The sequence below is a fragment of the Heptranchias perlo genome, chromosome 7 (genome assembly GCF_035084215.1).
Source record: "Heptranchias perlo isolate sHepPer1 chromosome 7, sHepPer1.hap1, whole genome shotgun sequence".
Taxonomy (NCBI): domain Eukaryota; kingdom Metazoa; phylum Chordata; class Chondrichthyes; order Hexanchiformes; family Hexanchidae; genus Heptranchias; species Heptranchias perlo.
In genome coordinates, this window is record NC_090331.1 from 41,467,410 (window position 1) to 41,482,182 (window position 14,773).

The window sequence follows — 14,773 nt, forward strand, 5'->3', positions numbered from 1 at the left end:
AACCAGAGAAGTGTGATGTAATGCATTTGAGGAGGGCAAACAGGGCAAGGGAGTACACAATAAATGGGAGGATACTGAGAGGTATAGAGGAACAAAGGGACCTTGGAGTACATGCCCATAGATCCCTGAAGGTAGCAGGACAGGGAGATAAGGTGGTTAAAAAGGCATGCGCAATACTTCCCTATACCAGCCAAGGCATAGAATATAAGAGCAGGGGGGATATGCTAGAACTGTATAAAACATTGGTTAGGCTTCAGCTTGAGTACCATGTACAGTTCTGGTCACCACATTACAGGAAAGATGTGATTGCACTAGAGAGTGTACAGAGGAGATTTACGAGGATGTTGCCAGGACTGGAGAATTTTAGCTATGAGAAAAGATTGGATAGGCTCAGGTTGTTTTCTTTGGAACAAAGGAAACATAGAAAATAGGAGCAGGAGTAGGCCTTTCGAGCCTGCTCCACCTTTCAATATGATCACGGCTGATCCTCTATCTCAATATCATATTCCTGCTCTCTCCCCATACCCCATGATGCCTTTTGTGTCTAGAAATCTATCTAGCTCCATCTTAAATATATTCATTGACTTGGCCTCCACAGCCTCCTGTAGTAGAGAATTTCACAGGTTCACCACCCTCTGAGTGAAGAAATTTCTCCTCATCTCAGTCCTAAATGTCCTACCCCGTATCCTGAGACTGTGACCCCTCGTTCTGGACCCCCCAGCTAGGGGAAACATCCTCCCTGCATCAATTGTGTCTAGCCCTGTCAGAATTTTATACGTTTCAATGAGATTCCCCTCTCATTCTTCTAAACTCGAGTGAATACAGGCCGAGTCGACCCAATCTCTCCTCATATGACAGTCCTGCCATCCCAGGAATCAGTCTGGTGAACCTTCGCTGCACTCCCTCTATGGCAAGTATATCCTTTCTTAGGTAAGGAGACCAAAACTGCACACAATACTCCAGGTGTGGTCTCTCCAAGGCCCTGTGTAACTGCAGTAAGACATCCTTGCTCTTATACTCAAATCCTCTTGCAACGAAGGCCAACATACCATTTGCCTTCCTAACTGCGTGCTGCACCTGCATATTTGCTTTCAGTGACTGGTGTACAAGGACACCCAGGTCCCTTTGTACATCAACATTCCCCAATCTATCATCATTTAAATAATACTCTGCCTTTCTGTTTTTCCTTCCAAAGTGGATAAGTTCACATTTATCCACATTATATTGCCTCTGCCATGTATTTGCCCACTCACTCAACTTGTCTAAATCGCCTTGAAGCCTCTTTGCATCCTCCTCACAATTCACGATCTCACCTAGTTTTGTGTCGTCAGCAAACTTGGAAATATTACATTTGGTTCCCTCATCCAAATCATTGAGGAGGCTGAGGGGAGATTTAATTGAGTTATATAAAATTATGACGGGACTAGATAGAGTGGATAGGGACCTATTTCCTTTAGCAGAGGGGTCAGTGACCGGGAGCATAGATTTAAAGTAAGTGGTAAAAGGATTAGAGGGGAGCTGAGGAGAAATTTTTTCACCCAGAGGGTGGTGGGGGTCTGGAACTCACTGCCTGAAAGGGTGGTGGAGGCTGAAACCCTCAACTCATTTAAAAAGTACTTGGATGTGCACTTGAAGTGCCGTAACCTACAGGGCTACGGACCAAGTGCTGGAAAATGGGATTAAGCTGGATAGTTCTTTTTCAACCAGCATGGATGCGGTGGGCCGAATGGCCTCCTTCTGTGCCGTAACTTTCTATGATTTTATGATTAACAAAAATAACTGTTGGATTGTCGTAAAAACCCAGGTAGTTTTAGGGAAGGTAACATCTTGTCCTTATCTGGTCTAGCCTATATGTGACTCCAGTCCTACACCAATGTGGTTGCTCTTAACTGCCCTCTGAATTGGCAAAGCAACTCACTCAGTTGTATCCAACCTTACCAGCGGTTCAAAAAGGCCCAACACCGCTTTTTGAAGATGATTAGGGATGAGCAATAAATGCTGGCATTGGCAGCAATGCCCACATCCCAAGAATGAATAATAAATAAATGAATGTTAAGACCACCAATTCTCAGTTTCTGGCACATATACATTAATCTAATATGTTTGTGTACATACCATTCTTCATCACAAGGTGTCTAGATAGTAATCTTGCCCCATTACCTACCTAAAATAAAATAATTCTGGCTCTTCCATAGGGCTTTAACTGTGCTTTCTCCTTTAATGATATTGTTGCTTTTAAGAATCAAGAATGTACCCAGACTTCCTTCTCTCTCCATGACTATAGCCAATGCTGCACCTTCCCCAAGTGCATCCACATGGCACCTTCTTTATTATAATTAGGCCCAAGTGCAAGTTCAGGTGCTGAGCTTTGGATCCCAGCGGAATGTACTTCCAGTGCTCTCCTGGCCAGCTTCCCATCTTTCACCCTCCATAAACTTAAGCTCATCCAAAATTCTGCTGCCTGTGTCTTAACTCACACTAAATCCTGTTCACCCATTACTCATATTCTCACTGACCTACACTGGCTCCTGGTCCACCAACTCCTTGATTTTAAAATTCTCATCCTCGACTTAAAATCCCTCCAGAGCCTCACCCCTCCCTATATCTGTAACCTCCTTCAGCCCTACAACCCTCTGGGAACACTGAGTTACCTCCAATTCTGGCCTCCTGTGCATCCTCCATCACCCCACCAGTGATGGCTGTGCCTCTAGCTGTCTAGGCCCTAAGCTCTGGAATTCCCTCCCTAAACTTCTTCATCTCTGCACCTCTCTCTCTGCCTTTATGAACCTCCTTAAAACCTACATCTTCCCTGTCCTAATGTCTCCTTCTTTGGCTCGGTATCAATTTTTGTCTGATGACACTCCTGTGAAACGTCTTGGGACGTTTTACTATATTTACTATATAAATGCAGGTTTTTAAAAATTCATTCTTGGGATATGGGCATCGCTGGCAAGGCCAGCATTTATTGCCCATCCCTAGTTGTCCTTGAAATGGTGGTGGTGAACCTTCTTCTTGAACTACTGCAGCCCATGTGGTGAAGGTACTCCCTTGCAGTATCCTGTGCAGGTGGTCACACACAAGCTGAACATTGATAGAGGGCAAGCCTTTTCGGTTAATGTACAGAACAGTCCTGTGTGCAAGAGTAGGCAGCGCTATGGTGTGCCATCACTGACAACCCAGGCTTTTGGGAATCCTGCTATTTGATAAAATCCTAGGTCTCTTCCTGTTGTTCTTTATTGTCCTTGAGGAAATTGATGTACCTGCTTGCTGGAGAATGCAAAGTGCAGCCTAATGGGCATTCATGGGCTTCAGTACGAGATGACTGTGCAGTTTCCTACATTGCCACTCCTAGTGAGATTTCTGAACATTTTACAACACTGCTGTCACATCCTCTGAACAATGCAGGTCACATCCAGCTACATCAGCCACCTTATGCCAAGCTCTGTGCCCCACTGTTTTGGGTACTCAACCTCTGGAAACAGCATATTTCTCTTTGTTGCATTTGTTACAATTGTTTGATTGCCTCATCTTTAAAATTGGGTGTGCTTTTCCTTTTCATGCTGCTGCCAGATATCTTGTTGCAGAAGCTCTTTCTGCTCCCAACACTCCAATATGCTATTTCCTTTTTAAGCTGCTACAGACCTAAGACTATTGGACAAACACCAAGGGCTCGATTTTAGGGTCGGGTTTCCTGCAGGTTTCCAGCGGGGGGGCCCCGAAAATCCCGATATGCAGTCACGTGACCGGATCGCGCCGCGATCCCGACCACTTCCGGGTTCCCCGATGACGTGCGGGGCTGCGTGCGTGGCCCCCGCTGGTGGGAATCCCGCAGGCAATTAAAGCCAGAGGGGTTCCACTTGAGAGTACTTACCTTGCTTGTTGAGGTCAGTTAATGAGCTGAATCAGCTGTCAAAAGAGGAAGTGTGGGATTTCACCTGCATCGCAGAGTGTTTCACACACTGGGGGAAACAGTCTCTCTCCAACCAGGCGTGTTGCAGCCTGTGGCAGGTGCCAAGGTGCACTCCATGGGGGAGAGCCCTCACCCACGCAGGAGGCCACCGCGTCACATAGGGCAACCCCTGCCCCCCACCAACCCCCGCCAAGCCAGAGGACAGACCGACACGAAACCGCAGCCCCAGTCCGAGGAACCACCCACCTACCCTGCACAACCCCTCAGACCAACACCTGCCAGATGGGTGGTGCGTGGACACCCTCGGAGGACGAACAGCATGACCAGCCCCAGCAGCCTCGCAGTCCACGCCGTCCGCCGCAGAGACGTGGAGCCCCCCAATACGGTGTTGTTGCACGCCCACCTGCACAGCAGGAGGGAGGGCTACCACAGAGAGAGACGCATCGCAGAGGGCACTACCCTCGCCACAGGGTCCACAGACCGAGGCGCAGCTCCCCGGACCTCTCCGAGCAGCAGTGCACACGGAGGCGCAGATTCGCTCGACATGTAGTCGTGGAGATCTGCAGGCTCTTTCATGCCGAGCTGCTCCTGGCTGGCCCCAGCACCAACTGCTTACTTGTCGCTGTCAAAGTCACCACTGCCCTCCACAACTTCTCCTCCGCATCCTTCCAGGGTGCAGCCGGCTACACCACCGATGTCTCTCAGTCATCTGCGCGGAAGAGCCCTGCAAATACACCTGCACCTACTCTGCAGTAACACGATGGGTGGCATCAGTGGTGGGTCCTCATAGTGATACCCAGGAGTGGGCATTATTGGACACAACAGACAGGATTCGCGGAGACATGGCAGTGGTGGTGCCAATATAATGTGTGCTGTTTGTTGCTCTGAAATTCAATATAGGTAACACCCATGGCAAACCCTCCGACACCCTTGTGCACCCCCTTCATGCTCACGAAACATTTGCCTTACGCTGCCTACTGCACATATGTGATGCATGCCCTGTGGCTGCAGCACAGGTGGTGGCAGGTTGAGTGAGGCTGGCCGTGAGGGAGATGCACGAGAGGGTGAGTATGGGATAGAGCCATGAGATCGTATGAGGATTGGGTCGCGTGTTAGTGGCAGGATGAGTACTGGCGAGGTGAGTAGGTGGAGGTAAGATGAGGATGGGATTTGAGTGGGTATGAGGGGTGATGTGACAGAGTAGTGTTGGCGGTGCCGAAGGAGATGTGGGGTTGGGGCAGTGTTGTGGCAGATGGAGTGTAGGGGAAAGACTTCGTGTTCTCACTGTGGCTGACCTACTGAGGTCATTGCAGCGCCTCCTGCACTGTATGCAGGTGGGCGATATGTTGGTTACGCAGGTGACCCCCTCTGCCACCTCGAGCCAGGCCTTCTTGGTGGCAGAGGCTGGCCGCTTCCTCCCGCCCGCCGGGTGGAAGATCTCTGTCTTCGCCCTCCTCCTCACCCCATCTGATGATACCTGGGGTGAGGCATCATTAAACTGGGAGCAGCCTTCCCCCTGGGCTGCTCCATGCTGTAATTTGTTCCATTGGTTGCAGCATCTGTCAGTGGAGGACTGCCCCTTTAAATAGAGCGCCTCCAGCTGACAGATCGTACTGCGCATGCACAGCCCGCCCGACGCGCAGACCAGCAGCGCGGACCCCGGAGGAGCAGGTAATTGATTCCTATTAGTGTGTTGCCTGCTACGATCGCGCGGACAACCCACTAATTTCACCGAGCGTGTTGACCACGCTCCCGAAACCCAACCCGCCGGAAACCCGCAGGCCTGGTAACATCGAGCCCCAAATCCCAGACAGAAATCCCACCCAACATTGCCCACAACATGCAATTGAGCTGAACTTGGAAATCTATTTAAGTTCAGCTATACTCCTGTTGGATAGCTTAGCAGTGGGAGAAAGGTGGAGGTGGGGGGAGGAAAATCAGCCCCGCAAAGTCTACATCAGTCGCATTCTAATTTTCCAGCATTTTGAAGGTATTTTAACAGGTCAATTTTATAAATATTTCATTCAGAATTTGTTTCTCCCACTTTTAAAGGCAAATTATTAAATGTTGGCGGAATTGAAATGCAAAAATGCCGAAAGGTGATAGCACTGGACCGAAATGCTAAATATGACAATCAGCAGTTTATATGCACTATTGGAGAAACAGTAAACCTACAAGAAATTACCATTCCACTTACACTTAAAGGTGAGTCTGAAATTAATAGCTAGCTTAACACTGCCATTTTCATGGTAGTTGGTATAAAAATAGAGGAGAAAATGAACATTACCTGCTCTTAGATTAGTACCAAATAAATTAAACAGTAATCTGTTCTAGTATAATAAAGTGCAACAATATTTCCATTGCTGATGAACATAGTACACATTAAGAATACGTAAGAACACTTTCACTAAAAAAAATTGCTTGTCTTCATTGAGAATTCTGATTTGGTTGATCAAATTTTCTGTCACAAGAGATATAGCTACATTGAACATTTTTGTTCTCTTTTTAGGCCCCCCTCTCCTTTCATTCCGCAACATAGAGGGTGGAAAAGTGGCTTGTTCTTATGTTTAAGTATCGAGACAATCTGGACTTTTTTGCAAATACATAGCACTTGTAAATTTAATTATGTCCTACATCAGTACTAAAACTGCCAGCCCTACTACACTTATTATGTTGTCTATTATTTATGAATGAGCCATTATACTACAATGTACATTATCATATTTTCTTAAAAATAAAGTATAAATCTGTCCACACAGGTATAGCCTTAGCACAACTTGACCGAATGAACCCAACAGAGCAAATGGTTGTTAAGTGTGCGTCCATCATTGGACACACTTTCACCACTAAAATGCTTCGATACATCTTACCGGAAGGCGCTGAACTAAAATTGAATCAATCATTTATATCATTGTTAAAATCGCGTACTTTTGAGTGTGCATCAAGGAGTGATGAAGACTTTAGTTCACTGATGGATGAAAATGAGGAAACCCATCTACTGCAGTGTTTCTGTGTCCACGGTCAAGAGTCTGACGAGCATCAACCCGAAGAGGATAACGATGAGAGAGGTAAACTCTTGGAGATTTGTAGTTGATAATTTCTATGCGTAAAGCTCTTTTATAGTGTCTGAAACACACCTGTCTGTGTGTGTGCATGTGTATTCCAGGCCAGAAATATATTATAAAGTTCATCTTCTGCATCGTAAAAATGTAACAAATTGTTTAAGTCTGCACTTAATCCCCAAAAGGTACAATAATGTGCATGATTACTTGGGGATGATTTTCTACCTGGCAGAAATTTGTATGTCAAGCAGGAAGTGGTTTTAAATGTCTTTTGTTGGATATTTAGGCTGGTTCATATTTTATGACACAATTTTAATGCAGTAATTCTTTTTCACTGGTGCTTCAAAAATGTACCAATGCTTCATTTTCTGATTAATTATGTGGTCTATGAAAGGAAAGTCAGACATCATACTCAGACCAGGACTGACTGAAAGTTTATATTCATATTGTCATGCAGGATATGGCAATGAGTTACTACAATGCATTATTTATATGGAAGCATTTCATCAATAAAAATGAGTGGTGAATACATTGCTGAACATCGATGTATGTCCCATGACCTCTCTGAATATCACAATAGAGCAACGCATAATCTTTCAACGAAAATTGATATTCATGAAACATTTTTGTGTAAGAATAATTGTGATTTTGCAATGAACTGTAAGCAGGAGACTTTCCCTGTGAAAATGTTGTCATCGGGACCCCAATGAGATAAGGATACTAAGTTGGACTGAGCAGTCCAGTGGATTAGTTACAGTTCCACCCAGGAGAATGAACATCCACTGTGCTGAACAGTCCACAATACATGTAAACTGCAAATGTGACAAAAAAGATTTTGAAAACATGAGAAGAATAAATATTTTTTACTTCAGCAACTAGAAACCTATTACGATAAATAAAATATTATTAATCAGAAAATTTAGAACTGTTGTTTTCTCTATTACAATCTGAAGTGGTTTGTGCAATTCAATGAATGATACGTACAACACAAATGTAGTAGAACCTCGCAAGTTGTTCAACTCTCTAGCGCAGGCATCCCACTAAATCAATCATGTTTTTAAAGTCTCAATTCAAAACCAGTGCTAAGTTTACCAATTTTGTCCAAATAACTTGGCCACTCCACTATTCAGGAAATTGCTTATTTATTTTCGTCCCAATTCACACTTTTGTTTAAACCATCTAATCAGATAAACAAGCACTAGAGAAAGTGCAAAAAAGATTTACTAGGATGATACCAGCACTGGGAGGTTATACCTATCAGGAAAGATTGAACAGACTGGGGCTGTTTTCTCCAGAAAAGAGAAGACTGAGGGGTGATCGAGCTCTTTAAGATTATGAAAGGGTTTGATAGGGTAGACGTAGAGAAGATGTTTCCATTTGCGGGGGAGACCAGAACTAAGGGCCATAAATATAAGAGTAACTATGACTCTCTGAGGCCTTAGTAGGTGGTCTCGGAGTTTTGCCGTCTGTTTGCTGTAGCTGTGATAGTCTTGTAATTTCTCGGTCACAGCGAGCCGTGTCTCCACGTGGTCCCGCTGGAAATAACATAACATCATTGGCTGAATGGGCTGCTCAAAGAACTTGCTTGAAGGGTGATCTGCGTAGATCCGCGGAGGTAAGCGATTTCTCTCTTGACCTGTTCAGGCAAGAGCCCAGGCAGATGCCTGGTGTGGAACCAAAAGTTGGGGGTAACGACTTGCCCTCAATGGGTGTTTGTTTTAGTAAGTCCGGTTACAGTAGGATGGTAGCTGTAGTCATGCAGCTCTGCTGTTAAATCGTGACCAAACTAGCACTCATTTGGTGAAGTCTTACTGTAACTGTGATTGTCTTGTGTCTTCTCGGTCACAGTGAGTCGTGTTCCCGCCAGCCTCCATACGATATGTGGCTGTTTCGACTGCTCAAAGAATGCACAAAGGGTGATCTGACGGAGATCACACTCCCTCAGGAGGGGCACCCTCTAAAACAAAAATATGTGAGTTCGCTCACGGCCGGTTGGGATTGGTACCGGGCAAAAATCCTCCCCGCCGTTTGGTGGCAGCTAACCAAGGCGTAAAATACAAAAGCTGCACCGCTAGACTGACTCCTGCAGTTCTAGCATCACGTACCTCCATCAAGTTGACCTAGATAGAGGATGGCAACAAGTCAAGATCTACAAGTGCCCAGCTGTAAACCAAATCGTGGAAGACTGTACTGGAACAGACTGTCAGTCGAATCTGAAGATCAGGGGACCGCGAAGGTAGTTCTCAGCCAGTGATGTCGAAGAGAGCTCCACAGAACCTCAAGGAAGGCGTTCCGAGAGGAGAGCCGATGCACCAATCAATCCCCAGTTCAGTGGGTATGCAAACCAGAATAGAAGCAACCCCGCGGGGGGTCCCCGAAACAAGAGCCGCTAGTACAGACACTGAAATGACATCGTTGATGGGTCAACTAAAGAGCTGCTAATCGGACTCTCTGTAAATACGTTACATGTTAATTCAGTTATGTTATGCTACGTTGTCTGATGTGTGATAGTTAGTAATAAAGCGCAACCATCAGATGGTGATCATGGGTAATCGGCAAGCAAGGCCGCTAACCAAACGACACTAGCTCAGGCGCGTCTCTCTGTTATGGTGGATTCCATGCCAAGTGAACCTGGCGGTAACGTCTGTTTTCCCAATCACAGATCAACTCCTCCTCCCTACCTTAAGTACCTGTGATTCACTAACAGCCGGCCCAACTTGGCTGTGGTGAAGCTGGATATTGCAACGTAGACAAGCAACATAAAAACTCGAAACAGGCACTCATTCAATGGGAAGCTGTCCCACGAGTGTATCAAAACTAGTCACTAATAAATCCAATAGGGAATTCAGGAGAAACTTCTTTACGCAGAGAGTGGTTAGAATGTGGAACCCGCTACCACAAGGAGTAGTTGAGGCAACTAGCATAGATGCATTTAAGGGGAAGCTAGATAAACAAATGCAGGAGAAAGGAATAGAAAGATATGTTGATGGGATTAGCTGAAGAACGGTGGGAGGAGGCTCATGTGAAGCATAAACACCGGCTTGGACCTGACTGGGCCGAATGACCTATTTCTGTGCTATACATTCTATGTAATTCTATGTAATATTTTAAATTGAACCTCAATAAAAGTGGGCGATCAGATGTAACTGTAGCCTGGCTGTCAGCTTCAGGGTCCCCTGGCTGCTGTGCAAAAGCAGCAGTCTTCCTGCCAGCCCTAGGAAAGAAAGAACCTTTGCTTTCTGGGAGGCCACAAAATTTGCACCCAGGGCCTGCTTGGATCCTCCAATCTGAACAGGCACAAGGACTACACGCAAAGGGTGACACAAGTTTGGAGAACACTTCCGCAAATGGCAGTTGATGCTAGCTCAATTATTAATTTTGAGATTGATTGATTTTTGTTAACCCAATGTATTACGGGATGTAAGGCTACGGAAGGTATTTGGAGTTTTGTTAACCCAGTGTATTAAGGGATATAAGGCTAAGGCGGGTATTTGGAGTTAGGTCACAGATCATTGAATGGTGGAACAGGCTCGAGGAGCTAAATGGCCTACTCCTGTTCCTATGTTCCTATATTCCTATCAGTGGGTGTGCCTACATTTGGCCCTTCATCAAGCAGAGACCAAGAAATTGAGCCAAAAGGCATTCAAACATCACTCCCATCTCATTAGCATTGGATTCCAATGTTTCTGCCTGCTCTAGGTACAAGTGCTCCACCCCTCCTTGGTAACCTTGGAAGTCCCAAGGCCATGCAAGGGCAGGGGGTCGGAGAGATGTCACAAGTCTCCATGCCTGCTGCCTGCGCGCCATATTTTCAAAAATTGGAATGATTTCTACTGCGGTTCAAAATCTTTCTAGTTTTTGAAAATATTAGTTTCTTATCTTCTACCTTCAAACCGGGATCAGATATATCAGCTGTAGTGCTCTGGCAGGATTATCTATAGTTGTAGTGTGAATCTCAATTGTAATAAATGAAAGTTGAAACCAATGACACATGAATTAGACTTTGTTTACTACCCCAGATACTGAAATATAGTTCAAATACAATCATACTCTACAATAGAAATCTTTCTAGTTTTTAAAAAATACATTTCTTTACTGAGATCAGCTGATCTTCCTAACATGCTGCAGCAGCTCCTACAGCTGATCTCGCACATAAGTGGGCTGTACAGACAAACTTGAGCATCTTGCTAAATTGCTAAATCGACTACTTTTCACCAGTTACTTAAGTGGTCAACTTATTGAGGTTCTACTGTATATAGCAGTATATTGGCTGCCATTAACTTTGTCATTCCTTTCAAATATGTGTGGGAAAGATAAACAGTGATATTCAAACCATAATGAAGTTAGGGAACACTTCTGAACGCAAAGTGTAATAGAAGTTTGGAACTCTCTTCAGCAAACAGCAGTTGATGCTAGCTCAATTGTTAAATTTAATTCTGAGATTGATAGATTTGTGTTAACCAAAGGTATTAAGGGATATGGCGCTACAGCGGGTATATGGAGTTAGGTCACAGATCAGCCATGATCTCATTGAATGGCGGAAAAAGCTCGAGGGGCTAAATGGCCTACTCCTATGATCATATGTTCCTATGCTCTCATATCTTTATGTAGAATACACATCTATATGAGGAAAGAAATTAAAATGTGATTACTGAATTCTGTTTTTCAGACCTAAGGAAATTGGCTACTCAGCTTTTGGAGGAGCAATTTTTCTATGGTACCTATGTCCAATGTACCTTCATACTCAGGCCTTCAGCAAGCCTTAAGGGACCCTGAATGTTTACATTCCAGATTAGAGTTTTGGAGATTTGCTAGTATCACGCCAGTGTGCTGAAAGGATTGAATAGAAATTCTCAGAATTATGCAAGTGAACTATGTCAGTGTGCTCATGGGCATTCCCAAACCAATCTGGTATGGACATTCTTCACAAACTATTCTAGTAGATGCATATCCTCCTTCTCAGTGTTCTGGAATGTTGGGAACACAGTGGCCAAAAGGCCACCATCTGGCTTGTATGTCTGCTGTGACCCCTTATCTGCCAGTGCAGATCCTTCTGGACATTTGAAGTAACTCAGCGCAGGTTCTAGTAAGGAAACAAGTCCTCCTGCTGCTCAATTGCATATTATGCACTTCCTTCCCCAGGTGGGTACTATTCAATGGCTGCAAGTGATTCCTCCTTGTCAGGAGATTCCTCATCCTTTGGTTCCTCATCACTGAACTCAGAGATGGTTGACTCTTGCAATTAGTAGAACTAAACTGGAATGCACTTCCACCTTGGACTGGATGGTTTTCCTATCGCTGTCATACCGGATGCAGAACCGTGGCCTTGACCTGCACTGCTGCATCCAAAAACTGCTGCTATATGAACAGTTGAGACAGAAACTGAGAGCCTGAGCTGCGGCCAGGAGGAAGCTGTAAAGTGAGGCCTGGGGCCCTGAAGGAGCAGCAAGCTGCATCCTAGGCTGGGATGCACCTCTAACCCAAACCAGATAACCTTGTTCCTGTCAGAATGGGCTCGATTTTCCCGGAAAATTGCGGGTTCATTGGGTGTGGGGGGCTCCGAAAATCCGGGAAATCCCGTTCGGATTCGGAAGCCAGCTCCAACCCGCCGACTTCCGAGTTCCCCACGGACGCACCTATGTGCGCACGGGCATCCCGAATCCGGAGGTCCCGCCGGCTTTAATTGCTAGTTAATAGTTAAAGAGTCAAATGTACCTCATTGAGGTACTTAAGGCACTTTACTTGTGACATACTAGGTAGTTGGAACGATTTTTAACTTCCTGGGTGGCTTTTCCATGGCGTCTGATTCACACCTGGTTTCACCAGTTAAAACGAAGTTAAAACTCAAAATCAACCTACCTGTCCACCCTGCTCCGATGTCTGATGTCTCCCTCTCCGATCTTCCCCTCTTCACCGCCCCCCCGATGTCCCCCCGATCTCCCCTCTTCACCCCTCCGATCTTCCCCTCTCCCCCCCGATCTTCCCCTCCCCCCCGATCTTCCCCTCCCCCCCGATCTTCCCCTCTCCCCCCCGATCTTCGGCTCTCCCCCCTGATCTTCCACTCTCCCCCTCCCACCCCAATCTTCCTCTCTTCCCCCTCCCCTCCCGATCTTCCGTTCCAGCGCCGGATGACGTCTCGCTCTCTCTCTTTCTCTCCCCCCACCTCGCGTTGCAGCTCCTGACGGCAGCCAGCCTGTCAATCAGGCTGGCTGCCGGGCGCGAAACCCGGAGAGCATGTTAATCACCATCAATTACGATGCAATCACGTTTATTCGGGTTTGCCACGCGACCCTTCATCTCCCCCGCTGCCAACCCGCCACCATTTCAAAAATGAGCCCAATGAGTGCAGAACTGCAGCTTCGACTGCTATTTGTGCCTCAAGGAGCTACTGCAACACACACACACAGGCCTGAAGATGGTAGAGAATGAAAAAGTCTGGCCCTGGGGTAAGGAGATAGAGTGAAAGCCAATGCTTGGTACTAGGAGGGAAAAGGGAAGCTGCCTTGTGGGTTCAAAGGGTGAGGAAAAGCTGATAACTGTGACAGGAGGCAATAGGGAAGCCAGGGGCTGGATTGGGAAGGAGTTGGGAGGCCAGCAGCTGAGACAGAGCAGGAGGCTGCAGACTGACAGTCAAGCAAGTCCCTGGTAATCACATGACTGATAAAATATTAACGATTATATATTTTGCATAACAAAGATGGACATAATGGGGTAGAAATTCGTCAGGGCCTGTTTTCGAGTGCTACAGATTTCTAGCTTGCATAATTGGAGGTGGGAATATCAGTTGTCCCTGACACTATTTAAAGACAGCCTGCACCTCTTAAAGGGGAGGTACACTTTTGCTGCAGGCAACTGTCACTGAAGGTTTCTCACAATGCCAGGCCAAAGAGAAGATACAAGGGCCCTCCAGTTCTTGGACACTGCATTGAAGGTATTCGTGGAAGAAGTCAGCAGGAGAATGGACGTTCTCTTCCCAACAGGTGCAGGCAGCAATGGGCAGAGATGGCAGAGTGGGTCAGCACCAGGAGCATTGTCCCATGGTCCTGGCTGCAACGTCAGAAGAAGTTTCATAACCCAATCAGGGTTGCTAAGGTAAAACTCCTAACTCAGATCTTGCATTACTCTCTGCTTAACTTTGCACTATCTGTGGCCCCCGGACTCACAGCCCTTCCCTCCCCTGATTACCAGCACTCTCCTCCAATCACAGAAGCACACTTTGCCCCAGTTTCTTCTTCTCATGCCACACTATGCACTTGCTACTTTCCTCACTATTACTTCCTTCACCTCCTTATACCTCTGCCATCCTTCACACACCAGCACCATTATTTAACCTTGACATGCACATCCTCAAAGCATCTCACTAGGTTACTACTAACATGCTCCCTTCTTCCTTGCAGGACAAGCTTGCAAGCAATAACAGGGAGCAGGTGAGGACAGGAGTTGGAAGAGCGTTGTGGAGATTTTGGAGATGGGTCCCGTCAAGGGCGTGGTGAGTGGCGAGGCGAGAGAATGTGTCCTGAGGGGTTCTTGGCCATATTACACTCTGTCCCTTCTAACTGAAATCCTACCCTTACTCACAATACATGACAAAGTGCAGCTGCTTTCAGAAATCACTCATCTGTCACTGCTTATCCTTGACACCAAATGCTCTAATCCTTGTCGCTCTCTTCCCTTTCAGGTCAAGCAAATGTAGAGTGCCAGAGGTTGAGGAGCTGGAAGAGGGCAGCACTAATGAAGACGCAACATCACTCGACCTTACCCTAGCAAGCGCCAGCTCAGAGACTGGTACCATATATTCTTT

The 14,773-nt window shown here is 46.1% G+C and overlaps 1 protein-coding gene across 1 annotated transcript in view; it reads left to right on the forward strand.

Annotated features, from left to right (window-relative positions):
* Positions 1–7,859, forward strand: part of LOC137323645 (adenylate cyclase type 10-like) — a 129,614-nt gene extending 121,755 nt beyond the window's left edge. The window contains exons 18-19 of the mRNA XM_067987376.1: positions 5,963–6,115; positions 6,670–7,859. Coding sequence (XP_067843477.1) covers positions 5,963–6,115; positions 6,670–7,004 — 488 coding nt within the window. The 3' untranslated portion in view covers positions 7,005–7,859. The remainder of the gene's footprint in view (positions 1–5,962; positions 6,116–6,669) is intronic.
* Positions 7,860–14,773: the final 6,914 nt, after the last annotated feature.